Raw genomic sequence first — 14687 nt, 5'->3', positions numbered from 1 at the left:
GCAGCGACTATTTGTTGTTGACAAGGACAGCTGCACATATAAAGGGCCCCATTACCTTCAGTAGCTTAGGGCCCCGGCCTCATCAAACCTAAGCCGGGCCCTGGCGTGGTGGTCCCTTTCCAGGAGGCTTCTCGAGGCGGGTGGGGGCGGAGCTGCTCCGGAGCCGCGCTTAAGTTTCACTTTCCAAGCTGTTCTCTCAAAAGGGGAAATGAAAACTCATCTCGGCTGCTCCGCTCTGCCCTCTAGCCGAGGCGCGGCGCGCTCAGAAGGGAAGCTTGGCAAGCGCGGCGCGGACGGGCTCGTTTCCACGCTCGTGGAAAGCGAAGTGAAGCGGGGCACCGAGGACACCCGGGCGCCTGCCGGTCGAGGCGCAGTAAGTCCCAATTCTTCTCGGACTCGAAACGTTGTATATCCCGTTTGCTTGCTTTAAAAAAAAAATTCTAAAAAATATTTCGGCTCTTCGGAGAGGGTCGGTGATCCACTTGTTTTGGGAAAATAGCGCTGTTTGCACGAGACTCTTAGTCTCAGGGTCGTGGGTTCGAGTTCTAGATGTGGACTAGATGACCCAGTTCTGTGATTCTAGGAAGAATCCTTAACTTTATTCTACCGGGATGCCTCAGCGATCAGGAACGCCTCCCCAGACTTATTAGCAGGTTGTCAAAAGCTACTTGTTGAGAAACAAAATAATAGGAAATGATCCCATGCCGCGTTTTACTCAGAAATGAGCCCCACAGGGTTCATCGGGTGTGTTGTGGCTACAACATCGGGGATCACTCCAAAATTAAAGGGCGCAGGGTTAACTGAGCGACATGGTTAAGGGATCATATTCTGCCTTTGTAACTCAGAATCTGGCGTGCTCCAATAGCAGAGAAAAATTGGTCGGTCCTATTTAAAAGTGCATCAACAGGCTGAGCTGAGAGAGTCTCTTGCTGAAGTCCTGCTGAAGTCAGGGTTCACTTAGTGCCCTCCAAATGTCTCTGACTTCAATTCTTTCCAGCCACAGCCATCACCTGGCAAAGATTTAGACCCTGATTTGAATGCTCATGTTTGCAGTGCTTACACAGGTGAAACTCTAAAAATTAGAATATCGTGGAAAGGTCCATTTCTTTCAGTAATTCAACTTAAAAGGTGAAACTAACATATGAGATAGACTCATGACATGCAAAGCGAGACATGTCAAGCCTTTATTTGTTGTAATTGTGATGATTATGGCGTACAGCTGATGAGAACCCCAAATTAACAATTTCAGCTTTGGGGTTTTCATCAGCTGTGCGCCATAATCATCACAATTATAACAAATAAAGGCTTGACGTATCTCGCTTTGCATGTCATGAGTCTATCTCATATATTAAACCTCAGTAGCTAATGAAAACAATTGCTTACACAAATGGACTTTTCCACGATATTCTAATTTTTCGAGTTTCACCTGTAACCACTTCTGAACCACACCATTAATATTTATCTTCTTCCTGATAAGTTAGATCAAAACCCCCAAATTTGCCAGCCAGCCCTGTGATGAGGGGGAAAGAGAAATAAATACTCTGAGCATGTGCAGGTTTTCATTTTAAACTCGCGTACATCATAGCACCATTGTGAACTTCAGAAATAAAATGGCATTTCCTGCTGCCGCCCTGGTGCTAAACACATTTGCATGGGAGTAAACACCATTTTGCTGTAGGAAAGGGTAGTATATGTTTAAAGTGAAAAAGAATAACATGTACCTGCCTGGCCAACTGCTCCAGGTATATGACGTTAAAGACAATAAAAATAAGAAATTATGATGTACGGTGACCAGCAACCCCCCCTCCCCCCTCTTGGAAAAACAGCAGCAGCAACAAGCCATGAGATAAAATGAGGTTCTTGTTTTGGGGATTAAGTGATTTGCATGTTGTCTACTTGTGTTGCATTATAGTACGTTTGATGGGCCAGAGAGCTGGACGTCCAAAGCCAAAAAGGACATTCAAGCTGGAGGAATATCAGACGATGACGGCCGAGGCAGATGAGGAGAGCTCTACAGAGGAAGCTTTGGAGACGTGCAGCCAGAAGCTCCAAGAGATATGTGGGATGGCAGACTTAAGAAATGGTACTTTTTATTTTTTCTTACATTTTCATTTCGTAGGGGTGGGGAACCTTAGGCCTGAGGACCGATTGTGGCCCTCTGGGACTCTCTGCCTGGCCCTTGGCAAACACATCCCAGGCCCCACCATCTCCCAAGCCACGCAGCTGTCCCCAGTCCATACCCCTCGCCAACTCTGCTTCATATCCTCCTCAAATGTTTTTGCCTGGCTGAAATGTGTTCTTGAACTCTGATAATACTTCTTGCTTGTCTGAGTGGAAGGTGAAGAGCAGGATGTGAGTGTGTGTAGAAATTACCCTAGAGCACAATGGTATGTTTATCTTGCTTGTCTTTGGCGATCACTCGTAGCCAAGTAAAATTGTCTTCCATGAACACGGCCTCAACAGTGAGTCCATAAGTGACTGTGGAGGCCAGTTCTAGAGCCATACGTCCTTCTCCTTCCACAGTGGGGACATAGGTTTCTGGGAGGGAGTTGATAATGGTGAGGGTTTGCCAAGCATGCCTTCCTCTTAGCGCATTTCTCTCTTTCGTCCTGAGTTTGAGCGTCTTCAAAGCCCATGACTCCTTTGGAAAAGGCTGTTCTCCAACTGGAGCGCTTACAGGCCAGTGTTTCCCAGTTGTCGGTGTTTACACTACATTTTTTAAGATTTCCCTTGAGAGAGTCTTTAAACCTCTTTTGTTGACCACCAGCGTTACAGAGAATATTCTCACCTCGCATCACTAGTTTTGGCTTGTGCATTGTTTTGAAAATGGTGAACCTTTTAACGGTGAACTTAATCAAATTAACCCCCCCCCCCGCCCCAAGTTTCATGTAATTTAGCCTTAGATTCTATGCCTATGTGCGTCATTCTTCCAGCCCTTAACCAAAGCTGCATGTCTGGGTGTTGTCTCTTATGTCCAGGAGCTGTTGGCCTGTACAATATTGGACTAAGCTGCTGCCTCAACTCCCTGCTTCAGGTCTTCTTCATGAACAGACATTTCACTATGATACTCCGGAGGTGAGTGAGACCCAAATAGTCTGCTTTCCTGTTTTCATGGTGACCAGTTGGATACCTATGGGAATCCTGCAAGCAGAACCTAAGTGCAACAGCCCTCTCTGCACTTTTGATTCGCAGTAACTGGCTTTCAGTTGCGCTGTGGGTTAAACCACAGAGCCTAGGGCTTGCCGATCAGAAGGTTGGCGGTTCGAATCCCTGCAACGGGGTGAGCTCCCGTTGCTCAGTCCCTGCTCCAGCCTACCTAGCAGTTCAAAAGCATGCAGTGCAAGTAGTTAAAAGGTAGCCTACTGCTCCAGCGAGAAGGTAAACAGTGTTTCCGTGAGCTGCTCTGGTTCACCAGAAGCGGCTTAGTCATGCTGGCCACATGACCAGGAAGCTGTACGCCGGCTCCCTCTGCCAGTAGCGCCAGATGAGCGCCGCAACCCCTGAGTCATCCGCGACTGGACCTAATGGTCAGGGGTCCCTTTACCTTTACCTTTACCTTTAACTGGCTTTCAGAGGCATACCACCTCTAACAGTTGCAGGAGAACAAGTCATCATGGGTAGTAGTTACTGACTGACTTATCCTCCATGAATTTTTCTTACCTGCTTTTAAATCCATGCAGGTTGCCATAGCTACATCCTGCAGATGTAAATTCCATTGTGGAAAGTCAACTGTGGCTAACAACAGCAATTACTAATCGAAACCTTTGCTAGGTTCCTGCTTAAACTTCCATTTAACGAATGCATTTGCAAGTCATTAAATGTGCGATTACACTTAGTTCTTAAAAAAAACAAAAACCCCTTTCCTGTAGTGACTTTTCTTCAAGGAAGTACCAGTATGGTTTAGATAGCAGCCTTCAAGCATGAGGCCCCGTGTTTTCTGACTGTAAAGTGTGGTGATAGCTTTCCTTCTTTCTGTTGCCAGGATCAAAGTGCCGTTTGAAGCTGCGGAGCAGAAAGCAAGCGTCCCTTACCAAATGCTCTTGCTTCTGGAGCAGATGCAACGGAGCAAGAGAAAATCTGTGCATCCCTTGGATCTTGCCCGCTGCCTCTCAATGCACAATGTGAAATGTAAGGAGCAAGCGGAGTCTTTCTGTTCCCATAGGGTGTTGTCATTTGCAGGGTGGGGTTTGCTTATTGTTAATAACTGCCCTCCCCCTATAGCACGCATGCAGAGGTGTTTTGATAAACGACTTCAGAAACGTTAAGTCAGGCTGTGTTTGTTGATTGATGGGGCAAGAATGGAAGGTTGGCTGCTAAAAATATAGAGAGAGCATTGGAAAGGGGTGAAAATATATGAATTTGGGAAAGGCACAAACAAGCCGCATAAGCAAGCAGTTGTGCTAAAATTTGCTTGTGCCTCTTCCTTTTTGTCTAGTGCTTATTCTGTATGATGCTGCTCAACTCTTCTTGATCCTCTGGAACCTAATTAAGGACCAAATCAAAAATGTGAATCTGGTAAGAGTCCGGATTTTGCAAAGGAAAACATGTTCCTTCCACGTTGTATGCAGACACAATGAGTTACCTGCAGAGGCCCTCGAAGTATAGCCAAGAATACTTTTGTTCCTTGTTGAAAAAGCAGAACTTACGGTGCAGGCTTATGTTCGGAGCCCTGCCAGAGAGTTCTGTATAACTCTGCAAATAAATCAGTTAAGGTAGCAGAAATGGGATCAGCTCCCCTGGATCTCTCCCCACCAAGACTACTGTTTAAGAAAACATGCAATTGAAATCACACTATCATTCTAACTTGTAATATGGCTCTGGGTTGTGCCCTTTTAATTTGCAGAGTTTCCACCACACATAAAATACAAAATCCAGAAGCACATAACCAAGACTTTGATAGCAAAAACTTAAATATACCGAGTACACAACTCTCTCCAGGATCCTTTAATCTGATTCACCTTCCCCTGTCCTGCTCTCCATTTAAAGTACACTGTGATCTCGTATTCTGTTTATTAACTAACGGCTTTTTTCATTCAAAAATGGTGTATTTAATAATAATAATAATAAATTAATCCAACCATTTTTTTGGGGGGGGGGGACCCACAGCCTAGTAATAAAACAATAGTAAACATAGACAAGAAAGCAGGATAGCCACCATTTGGATGGCTTTAAAAGAAGATTATATGAATGTCTGGGTTAGATCTGCTGAAAAGAGGATTCTGTAGTGAGGCAGATAGTTGGGCTTGGTGATGGCTTTCTGCTTGTTTTCACTCTAATGGGAACCAGTTTGAGGCCTGTCAATGGAATCACGCATAGAGCAGCGCTTGTTGACAACACAGAGCGCATCATTTATTTGCTTCTGGTTTTCTCCTCCCGTCTCTTTAAGGTTGAAAGCCTGGCTTTCCTGCACACAATCCAGCTGCAGCAGAACCTAGTGTGTCAAAAGTGCTCAGCTGAAATGAAGAAGGAGAGCAACTTGCTGATGTTTCCACTCCCAGTGTTTGATTCTGATTCTCAACCAGTCAGGACATTGGTATGTGAACAAGGTCTCCGTTGTACTGTGATTAATCCTATTTATGCAAATAGTTCAAAACTGGGTTTCCAGTGCAGTGCTCCCTCCTGTCCTGTAGAGGGTGTGCTCATATTGAAAGCTTAATATCAACACAGTGTTTCTGCTGGGGAAGGGCCCCAGAAATGGAAAGTGGGGCAGAGGACGCTAAACAAGCAAACAAAACTCCAGAAAGATTGGTTGGGAAGGAAGGGGAAGACTCTTGCTGTACTCAAGACTCGTTAAATGGTTTCAGATCATTTTCTAGGGCTCCACAACCAACTGCACCACCTTGCTTGGTGGGCCTGGGGAGCAGAGCTTTTCTGTAGAGGGGTGGAGTTCTGACTTATGGAGAGAGCGACAGACAGAGAGTGGAGGGGCTGATCCCCAAACTCCTAGAAAAGTGCTTCTAGTTCTTCAACATGTCCAACCTTCGGGGGTGGGGGGAGAACAACTTCTGGTTCTGCCAGTGTCTCTCTATTTCAGTATGTGACGGGGACTCTGCAGGAAATGGAGGCCATTGCCTATACAGTCTCTCTCTCAGGCACCACACGGCCATTACTGTGGTCATGGCTTCAAGGTGATGCTCACCTGTGTCAGGTGTGCATGTGGACAGGTGGGCCAAAGCAGTGGCCAATAGGGCAAAGTAAGAGGCAATGATGATGATATAATATTAAATTTACATACCACTCTTCACCTGAAGATCTCAGGGCAGACAGATGTGGGAGAACTTGGCAAATATGGCCTGGCATATGGGTGGTGGTGGGTACTTACCTTGTCTGAAGGTAGACTGTGAGACACAATAATCCAGGGTAGTAGCATATCTGAAATCTAGGCCAAAGCCTAAATGGAAGGATTAGCAGAAAACCACATGGATGCTGCTCCAGACTCCTTGGATGCAAGTGTAACAACTTTTTTAAAACCTATGGCTCCTACTGGGTTGAAGACCTGTGTATTTTCAATAAATACACACAATGTGCAATGGTGACTGAAGGTAGGGATTTGGTACAGACACCTTGTTATCATATCAGGAGCAAGGGGGCTGTCAGATAAAGGCAACTTGTAGCCCTCCAGATTCTTCTGGATTCTCACTCTCATCAGTTCCAGCCAGCAGGAATTCCTCTGGGCATGTGGGACTAATCTCTGCTCTTTGCCTTATTCAATCCTTCTAGGGAGATTCATTGCGTTGTTTCTTTGCACTGGAGCAGCTGGTGGATGAAAATGCATGCCACTGCGAACAGTGTGGCTTGAAAACGCCACATCTACGGGTAATGTTGCCTTTGAACGTTAATTGGCAATTCAGTCCTTGGAGCTTCATGTTGTTTCCATGTTGGATGAGGATAATTTGTTCATAGAAGAATCATGGAGTCTGCCTTTTGGCCATTATTGGCAGGGCATTTTCTTTGAATACAGAAGGTCCCAGATTCAATCTCTGGCATCTCTAGGTAGGGCTGAAATTCTGGAGAGCTGCTGCCCGTCAGGGTAGATGAGACTCAGCTAGATGGAGCAATAGCCTGGTAAGGCAGCTTCATGTGTTTCTAAGGTATTTACACCCCAATTCCTTAATGTTGGAAAATTCAAAAGGCGGTTCCCACCCTGTATGACGTGGTTGAGGTGACTAGTTGCAATTTGGATCCAAATTTTCAGAAGGGTGAAAAGGGCGTAATCTCCCTGGATCAGTAGTCCCTCCCTTCTAGCTTTGCAACTATTTTATGCTGACCTTTGTTTTCCAGTCTTTGTCTTTCAATATTGGTATGCATCGATTTTGCAGGGCATGAGAGTTACACGTCTGCCACAGACGTTGATGCTGCACCTAAAGCGTTTCTGCTGCAAAGAAGGCAGCCAGATCCGGAAGATCAGCCATTCCTTAGCCTTCCCACAGAGCCTAAATTTCAGTGAGATCCTGACGCCAGAACAGTACGACCAGGATACACAGGAGGTGGGACACTTGCCTGCATCATCATTCACTTTGGACTTAGAGGGCATAATGAAATGGCCCCAAAGCAGATGTGGAGAACTTCTGGCTCTTCCAACGTTGATGAACTGCAATTCCCATCAGGAAGCATGGTCAATGGCCTGGGATGAGGGGGCTTATAGTTCAGCAATGTCTGGAGGACCCCAGGAGGGTGCCTTGCCTGGACTGAATGTCCAGTTCTCCTGAGACTGCATCTGTTTCCCCCATGGTCAACCAAGTGCTTCCACCACATTCTGGGATAACTTATTCAAGAACTGCAGAGCAATGTTAGTCCCAAGAGAGGAAGTTTGCATTTTGTCCACCCTTGTTTCTGTGGACGCTGTTCTAGATGCCCTGAGTATTATGAAGCGGGAATTAACAGGTCCAAGAAAGGGATATCATTTCAACTTCAAGGTTGCTATACTGTTTGTTCTGCAACAGTATTTGAGGAAGACCTTGTTGTCTCCTATCCCCACCCCACATCAGAAATTCCCCTCCTTAAGAGGTATGTTCAAGGAAGACATAAGGATGAAGCACTTTGGTCAGTGGGGAGTCAGAGAAGCACCATGGTCTAAAAAAGAGAGGGTGGAATAGGTAGTGCTTTTTCTGGGGGTACTCAAGGCTCTGCAGTACTGGCACCTTCCCCCCAAATGTTAAAAGTGTGGCGCTTACTGTAACAACTTCATGGTGAGTACCAGCACCATTTTTTTTTATATTTAAAAAAACATTGGGAATAGGGAATTAGAAGTGCTATGCAACTTAAACAATGGAAAATGGAAAGCATTTCTCTAGATTTGAAATGGAGGTTAAGCCTGCCGAAAATGCTGTTTTGGGTATATTGGACCCCGAAACATACATTTATTTGATTTACATTTCCTCTGAGGAGCTCAATGTGGCATTCATGGGTTTCCCCCCTCCCCATTTTATCCTCAAAACAATCCATGATGTGGGGTAGGCTAAGAGACAGTGACCAGTCCAAGGTCACCCAATGAGCTTCATGTCTTAGTAGGGTCTTGAACCCTGGTCTCCAGGTCCTAGTCCAACACTCGGTAACCACGGCACTACACTGGATCTCTATCTAAGGAAGGCACTGTTTGATTCAGAAAGATACTGGAGGTGCAATGCTGGAAAGGCCTCGTTGAGGCATATGATGTGGTCCTGTCCAGTGATAGTAATTCCACGTTTTGTGTGTCTCCTGTCTTCCATTGAAAATATCTCTCTATGACTCTTTCCAGGATGATGGGTTGTATGATCTGTTTGCGGTTGTTGCACACTCGGGATCAGCTCACTTTGGTCATTACTCTGCATACATTTGGAGTCTCGCGGAAAGCAGGTGGTATTGCTTCAACGACTCGAGCGTCTGTCAGGTGAGGAAGGCAGCCTATATGTGGCGTTGTGCCTGCTTCCCTTCCCTTCCGTCGCTCCCGGCAAAATCAGGGTCTAAGATCCAACCACAATGTGTGTCAGCGCATTGAAAAAGGTTGCAAGCCATGCTGGACGATGGTCCAAATCCAGACCTAATTGTGCACAAACAAGGAATGAGCATTTGAATGGATGTCAGAATGCACTTCCCATTCAAAGCCATGTAGCAATACAGATAGACTGTGTGGATGCACCTCTGATTTATGCTAGTGGTTCCTGATCCAGCTAGGGCCAGTTGTGAATAACGGTGCATGTCTACTCAGAAGAAGGTCCCATTGAGTTATGGGACTGGAGTCTTGGGCAATTTTATAGATTTTATATATAAAATCATGGGTTAAATTTTGGCTTGAGCCTGAAGCAGCCCTAATTAAAAGATAACCAAGTCCGGTAGCAGCAAAAATTACATAGAATCATAGATTTGTGGAGTTGGAAGGGATCCCGAGGGTCATCTAGTCCAACCCCCTGCAATACAGGAATCTCAGCTAAAGCATCCATGACAGATGACCACCCAACATCTTTGGGGTTAATATTCAGAACAAGATGTGTGTAAAAGGTTTTAAACCTCTGCATAGTGGTCTGTGAAAAGATCTTTACTTTAAAAGTGAATTACACATCTGCTTCAAAGGTTAACCCAATATTTTTTCAATAAAAAAACACAGTCATCTATCAGCTGTGTCATCTTTTAATCATTCTCTTCATCTGTTGTAAGAAAAAAGTTTTAATATTAGGTCTACATTTTATGTGCTTTCGCAATGGATGTGACTGGGGTTTTGAATCTGTCTCATGCGCTTGCTCCTTGTACTGTGTATTCTGCAGGTATCCTGGGATGATGTCAAATGTACCTATGGAAAAGCATATCTCCGCTGGTAAGGCGGGCTGACTGTTTTTTCTCTTAATCCTACTGGAAGAACTGGGGGTGGGGGTGGGTTGCACACGCTGGAGGAGGCAGTGAAATGAGTATGGCTGGCTGTGTGGAGAACAAAATAAAAAAAATCATTGCATTTTGTTTTGGAAAGAGCTGGTTTCAAGATGAGCTTTTCCCACCCAAGGCATTTATTGTTGGGAGGAAATTGGATCAATGGTCCAACTAGGTATAGGGCATCTTCTTAATCCTATGCAATCCGTTGGATAGAGATTTGAGGACTAACTACAGGTTGACCACTGTGCTGTTGGGTTTTGACTTGCTTATTTTCTCCTTCCTGTAGGGGTGAAACAGCCTATCTCCTGGTTTACCTGAAAAGGAATTGCAGGAAGCTCTGATCTGATTGACTCAGGGCAACCAGAGGGAGGTTGCAATTTATGTGTCCAGATTCTCCAAATACCAGATGACTGACTTTCCATCAGATTTGTGCAGGAGAGTACAAGCGATACGTGAACTCAAGGCACCAGGAAGGGAGACCTTTTGGAAAGAAGGCTCAGGAACACACATTTTTACCTGCAATCTGTCTTTGGAAGTTACAGAGCCTCACTTTCAGACCCTCTGCAGCTGGCTAGTACAGTACAGGAGACAAGGACAGTCTTTTAAGTATCTTGAGACTTGTATTTTTACGAGGATATTGAGAATTGTTCTAAGAGAGCCTATGCTCTCACACCACCACACACACCTCAACACACTTTTCATAAAACTAGTTCCCAGGATTTTCTGCACAGTTGAGCCAGCTTATATGCAGCATAGAATTACCCTTCATCTCCCCATCCCAACCTCTCCGTTGTACCTCAGCCCTGATGCTTCTTAAAAAGGTAAAGGGACCCCTGACCATTAGGTCCAGTCGCGGATGACACTGGGGTTGCGGCGCTCATCTCGATTATAAAGCAGAACTTGCAGGAGGGTAAAGAGGATGGCAGATCCTCGTATATCACATGCAATGGGCGTCTGGACCCAAGAAGCACAGAGGTTGCCATCTGCTGTGCATATCAAAGCCAGCTGCATTATTCAATCTCCTTTGCTCAGACACTAACATGGAAGCATTTACTTAGGGTAGGTGGTGCAATTTTATTTCTGCCACCTGCGTGTTAGATGTTTCTGGGTATGGGTGTCACTAGTAGATGGTGGAACTCATTTAAAAAACAACTTAAGCATTTGTCCTACACAGCGTTCAGGTACTCTTAAGCACATTTGATTTCAGTGACTTCAAAACAAGCAAAATAGCATGAGACCACACAATGTAGCTCTCACAGAAACATCTGTCTGGATAATATTATTTTCCTAGTATAGATAGGAGTTGCATAGAGTCTCGATGTTAGCATCTCATGCCTTATTCTAGAAGTCAACTGACATGGTTATTTAGTACATATTTTATATAAGCTGCTTGCATGAAAATAAAGCAGTTTATTGTAAAGCAGCCCTGCTGTTGGCAGATTACCTCATTTTCCTTTAAATTAAATTGACAACTTGGGGAAATGTGCATTTCTTGCTATGCCACAAGAATATTTGCTTTTATTTATTGAATTTTTCTGTATTTTGCTTTGCCTTGTAAGGCAGCCTAAATAAAATTAAAATAGCAATGGGCTGCAATAACAACTCCAGAGTAAGACTAATTTTTCCAGGCTATCGGCTAAACTACTGTATTTTATATTTATGCTCCGTGTTATCCTATTTATACTCACTGGAAATACTTATTAAACCAACATGTGTGCAGTGCTAAATAGGTGCTTATGAAAACAATGTCAGCAACAAAAATCCTCTTATTTCTCCTCCACTTCTGCAGACAAAATCAAAGAATCATTCACACAGCTGGGCTAGAATAGTTTTCATTTGTGCTGAAATGTATTTTTGATACTGCGAGTGCTGTGGAACTATGGTGGTTCCTTAGAATGGGAGAGAAATTGGAGATGGGGGACAGGACAGGACGAGTTGTCATTCATCATCTGGTGGCTGATAGTTTGGGTGCTCAGCAAATCTGAAACAAAACCAAAGAGAGTCGACCCTCAGGGCTATTGCAGATGTAATATTGATGAGTTGCCAGCCATTGCCTCATAAGACCATTTCACACAGTACATAGTAACCTCCCCAAGTTTGCCACTGAATGCCCACTCAGCAGGGAGGCTGACAGTTGATCCTGCATTCCCAGTTTATGCACATGCAGAGAAAATCAAATGAGACAATCTCTACATATGGGTTGCTAGCCCACTACCAGCTCCATTCCTTCCTAAAGGTAAAGGGACCTGAAAGATACTCGGAGTCGAGTGTGAATTTCATGCTCTTTATTCAGCTCATAGTAGTGAGGAATGTAGTTTCCCCAAAACGTTTGCTTTATATACACTATTTACACAATGGGCCCCACGTGATTGGCTAATTCAGGGATACTCCTGTATGCCAATCAGAGTGCAGATTCACTTCCACCTGGAGCTGGATTGGGTGGCTCCTGCGGACCAATCAGACTGCTGCAATCTCAATCCTATTGTTCTGGGACCAATCAGACTGCTGCAATCTCAATCCTATTGTTCTGGGACCAGTCAGACTGCTGCAATCTCAATCCTATTGTTCTAGGACCAATCAGCCTGCTGCAGTTTGGATCCTATTCAACTCAGTACATAACAGGACCCCTGACCATTAGGTCCAGTCGCGGACGACTCGGGTTGCGGCGCTCCTCTCGCTTTATTGGCCGAGGGAGCCAGTGTACAGCTTCTGGCTCACGTGGCCAGCATGACTAAGCCGCTTCTGGCGTACCAGAGCAGCGCACGGAAACGCCGTTTACCTTCCCACCGGAGCGGTACCTATTTATCTACTTGCACTTTGACATGCTTTTGAACTGCTAGGTTGGCAGGAGCAGGGATTGAGCAAAGGGGGCTCACCCCATTGCGGGGATTCAAATCGCCGACCTTTGATAGGCAAGCCCTAGGTTCTGTGGTTTAGACCACAGCGCCACTCGTGTCCCTGGACTACTACTTCCTAGAGGCTTCTAAACACTGTGGGGCACATCCTGGAATTCTCTCAATGGTACTATAATTGCCTTTACTTGGGGTAGTTTCGAGGGCAGTTGTGAAACAATGCATAGGGCAGCTAGTTTAATTTCCTTGTCTTATTATTTCAAGCAGTTGTACCAATGCATATATTGCTAGATAAAGAAATAGCATTATTTGTCCTCTTTCTGACTAAATGGACTTTGGAGATGTACAGACAAAAGTACCTACATCTTTAAGTGACAGCCTCTTCATAGCACCACAGCTTATAGGAGTCCCTGGGTGGAGAGGATGACCAACAGTGTATTGGAGGGGGAACACAGGGGAGTGTAGATCCATCACCTTTTCCAGAGCAGATGCAATGGCCTCATCAGATGCAAGTCACAGGATAACTGATGGAGCTTTCTTGGTCTGACAAGTTAGTGATGTGATAGAAAGGGTTTCAGATTTCCCTTTTGTTTGTGATACAATAGAAGAAATTAGAGAATGGGGGAAATAAGGCAGCAGAGGCTGCATACTTTCTTTTCTTTAATGAGGTTATGACTTCGTGCTAGAGGTTTCAATGTTAATGGTTTTTTTTTCAAAATTGTATGCATTTCTAAATAAAATCTATGGGTTGTCTGTCAGTTGTCTGAAGATGATTAAAGCTCAATCTGTTTAAAACTCAACAGAGTTATATGACTGCCAGCAGATCCTAATGAAATATTATGCTATATTCTGAAGCTTTTTTGGAGTGTAGGCATGCTTGTGTATATGAGGATTAACACACTTGGCTGCATTTCTGCACAGTGCATGTGGATGTGCCTATAAGCTTCGCCACTTCTAAATTTGCCACTCCAGCCCAGGGAATGCTGCTTATTAAACCAATATGCATGCAGTGGAAACAGGTAGCTCTGAAAACGTCAACAGCAAGGTTCCTTGTATTTCCCTATTTCCCCTCTACCTCTAGATTAAAGCCAGGAATCATTTGCAAAGCTGAGTTAGAGTAGATGTAACTCTTGCTGAAACATATTTTTGAATTTTTAAAAAGAAATTACATCAGAAGGAATCCTATTGGATATACAGATTTGGGTCCTTAGCCCCCACAGGTTTAAATCTTAATATTGATTTTAGTCCTTATTTGTAAGCTGGTGAAACCTTTGTGTCAGGAAACCCCCCTCCCCACGACAGGTAGCATCCCGGGAGCGCTTGGAGTACAGGGAACCACCCCCTTTGTCCACCAGTTCGTTGTCCCCCTCCTCAGGAGACAGCGACCATTCCTCCAGTGGGGAGGGGTAGTCAGGGGCAGGAAGCCGGCGCAGGGGCTGTGAGGAGATCGCAGAGCCTGAGCACCAAGGGGGAAGCGGGGAACAGGGACAGTTTCCCACGCCCCGAGTTCGCAGACAGGAAAGACGTGGAAGGGGGAGGCGGGGGTTCAGGATCCCGCCCCTCTTTTGCTGGACCAAGAACTGCAAGGGTTCATTCCCGGACTCTGCGGAGGGATGAGATGGACGTTTGAACTTTTGCTCCACTGTAAATATCTGCACAATAAAGAACTTAGTTTTTAGAAGTGCTGCGTTCGACTGCTTTCTCATGAGCAACCACTGAACGTCCTTACACTTTGAATACAAATTTGTTGTTATTTATACAAATCTATCATATATTTATATAGTATCTGACAGCAATGACGATGCTCGGTCTATATAAAAATCTCTATAGGATTTCTAATAACCTTTTTATAAAGAAGTTGTTGAAAGTCTGTATATCATGTACTGATGTTTTTAATGGAGCTATACCTTTTAATGGAGCTATACCTTTAAATATCTACGGTACATCAAGCATAGTAACAATAGTATTCTGTACCTTTAAATGTTAGCCTGC

General features: G+C 44.7%; 1 protein-coding gene across 1 annotated transcript; it reads left to right on the top strand.

Annotated features, from left to right (window-relative positions):
* Window positions 1-197: 197 nt before the first annotated feature.
* Window positions 198-10425, top strand: USP18 (ubiquitin specific peptidase 18). Its single transcript, XM_033163028.1, has 11 exons — window positions 198-373; window positions 1913-2083; window positions 2979-3075; window positions 3983-4128; window positions 4436-4515; window positions 5387-5533; window positions 6721-6816; window positions 7320-7487; window positions 8738-8869; window positions 9741-9790; window positions 10130-10425. Exons 2-11 carry the CDS (start codon window positions 1921-1923, stop codon window positions 10182-10184), a joined length of 1134 nt encoding a protein of 377 aa, XP_033018919.1. The 5' UTR covers window positions 198-373; window positions 1913-1920; the 3' UTR covers window positions 10185-10425.
* Window positions 10426-14687: the final 4262 nt, after the last annotated feature.

This window comes from Lacerta agilis, chromosome 10 (genome assembly GCF_009819535.1).
Source record: "Lacerta agilis isolate rLacAgi1 chromosome 10, rLacAgi1.pri, whole genome shotgun sequence".
In the NCBI taxonomy this organism is placed as follows: Eukaryota; Metazoa; Chordata; class Lepidosauria; order Squamata; family Lacertidae; genus Lacerta; species Lacerta agilis.
The sequence above is the reverse complement of the archived record's forward strand: the minus strand, read 5'-3'. Positions and strand labels throughout refer to the sequence as shown.

What these genes read in the sequence shown, in the direction of transcription:
- USP18 (XM_033163028.1), top strand. Translation starts at nt 1,921, where the DNA reads ATGGGCCAGAGAGCTGGACGTCCAAAGCCAAAAAGGACATTCAAGCTG. An exon ending in CTCAATGCACAATGTGAAAT is followed by an intron (nt 4,129 to 4,435) that starts GTAAGGAGCAAG and finishes CTTTTTGTCTAG; the next exon opens with TGCTTATTCTGTATGATGCT. An exon ending in CTCAACCAGTCAGGACATTG is followed by an intron (nt 5,534 to 6,720) that starts GTATGTGAACAA and finishes CAATCCTTCTAG; the next exon opens with GGAGATTCATTGCGTTGTTT.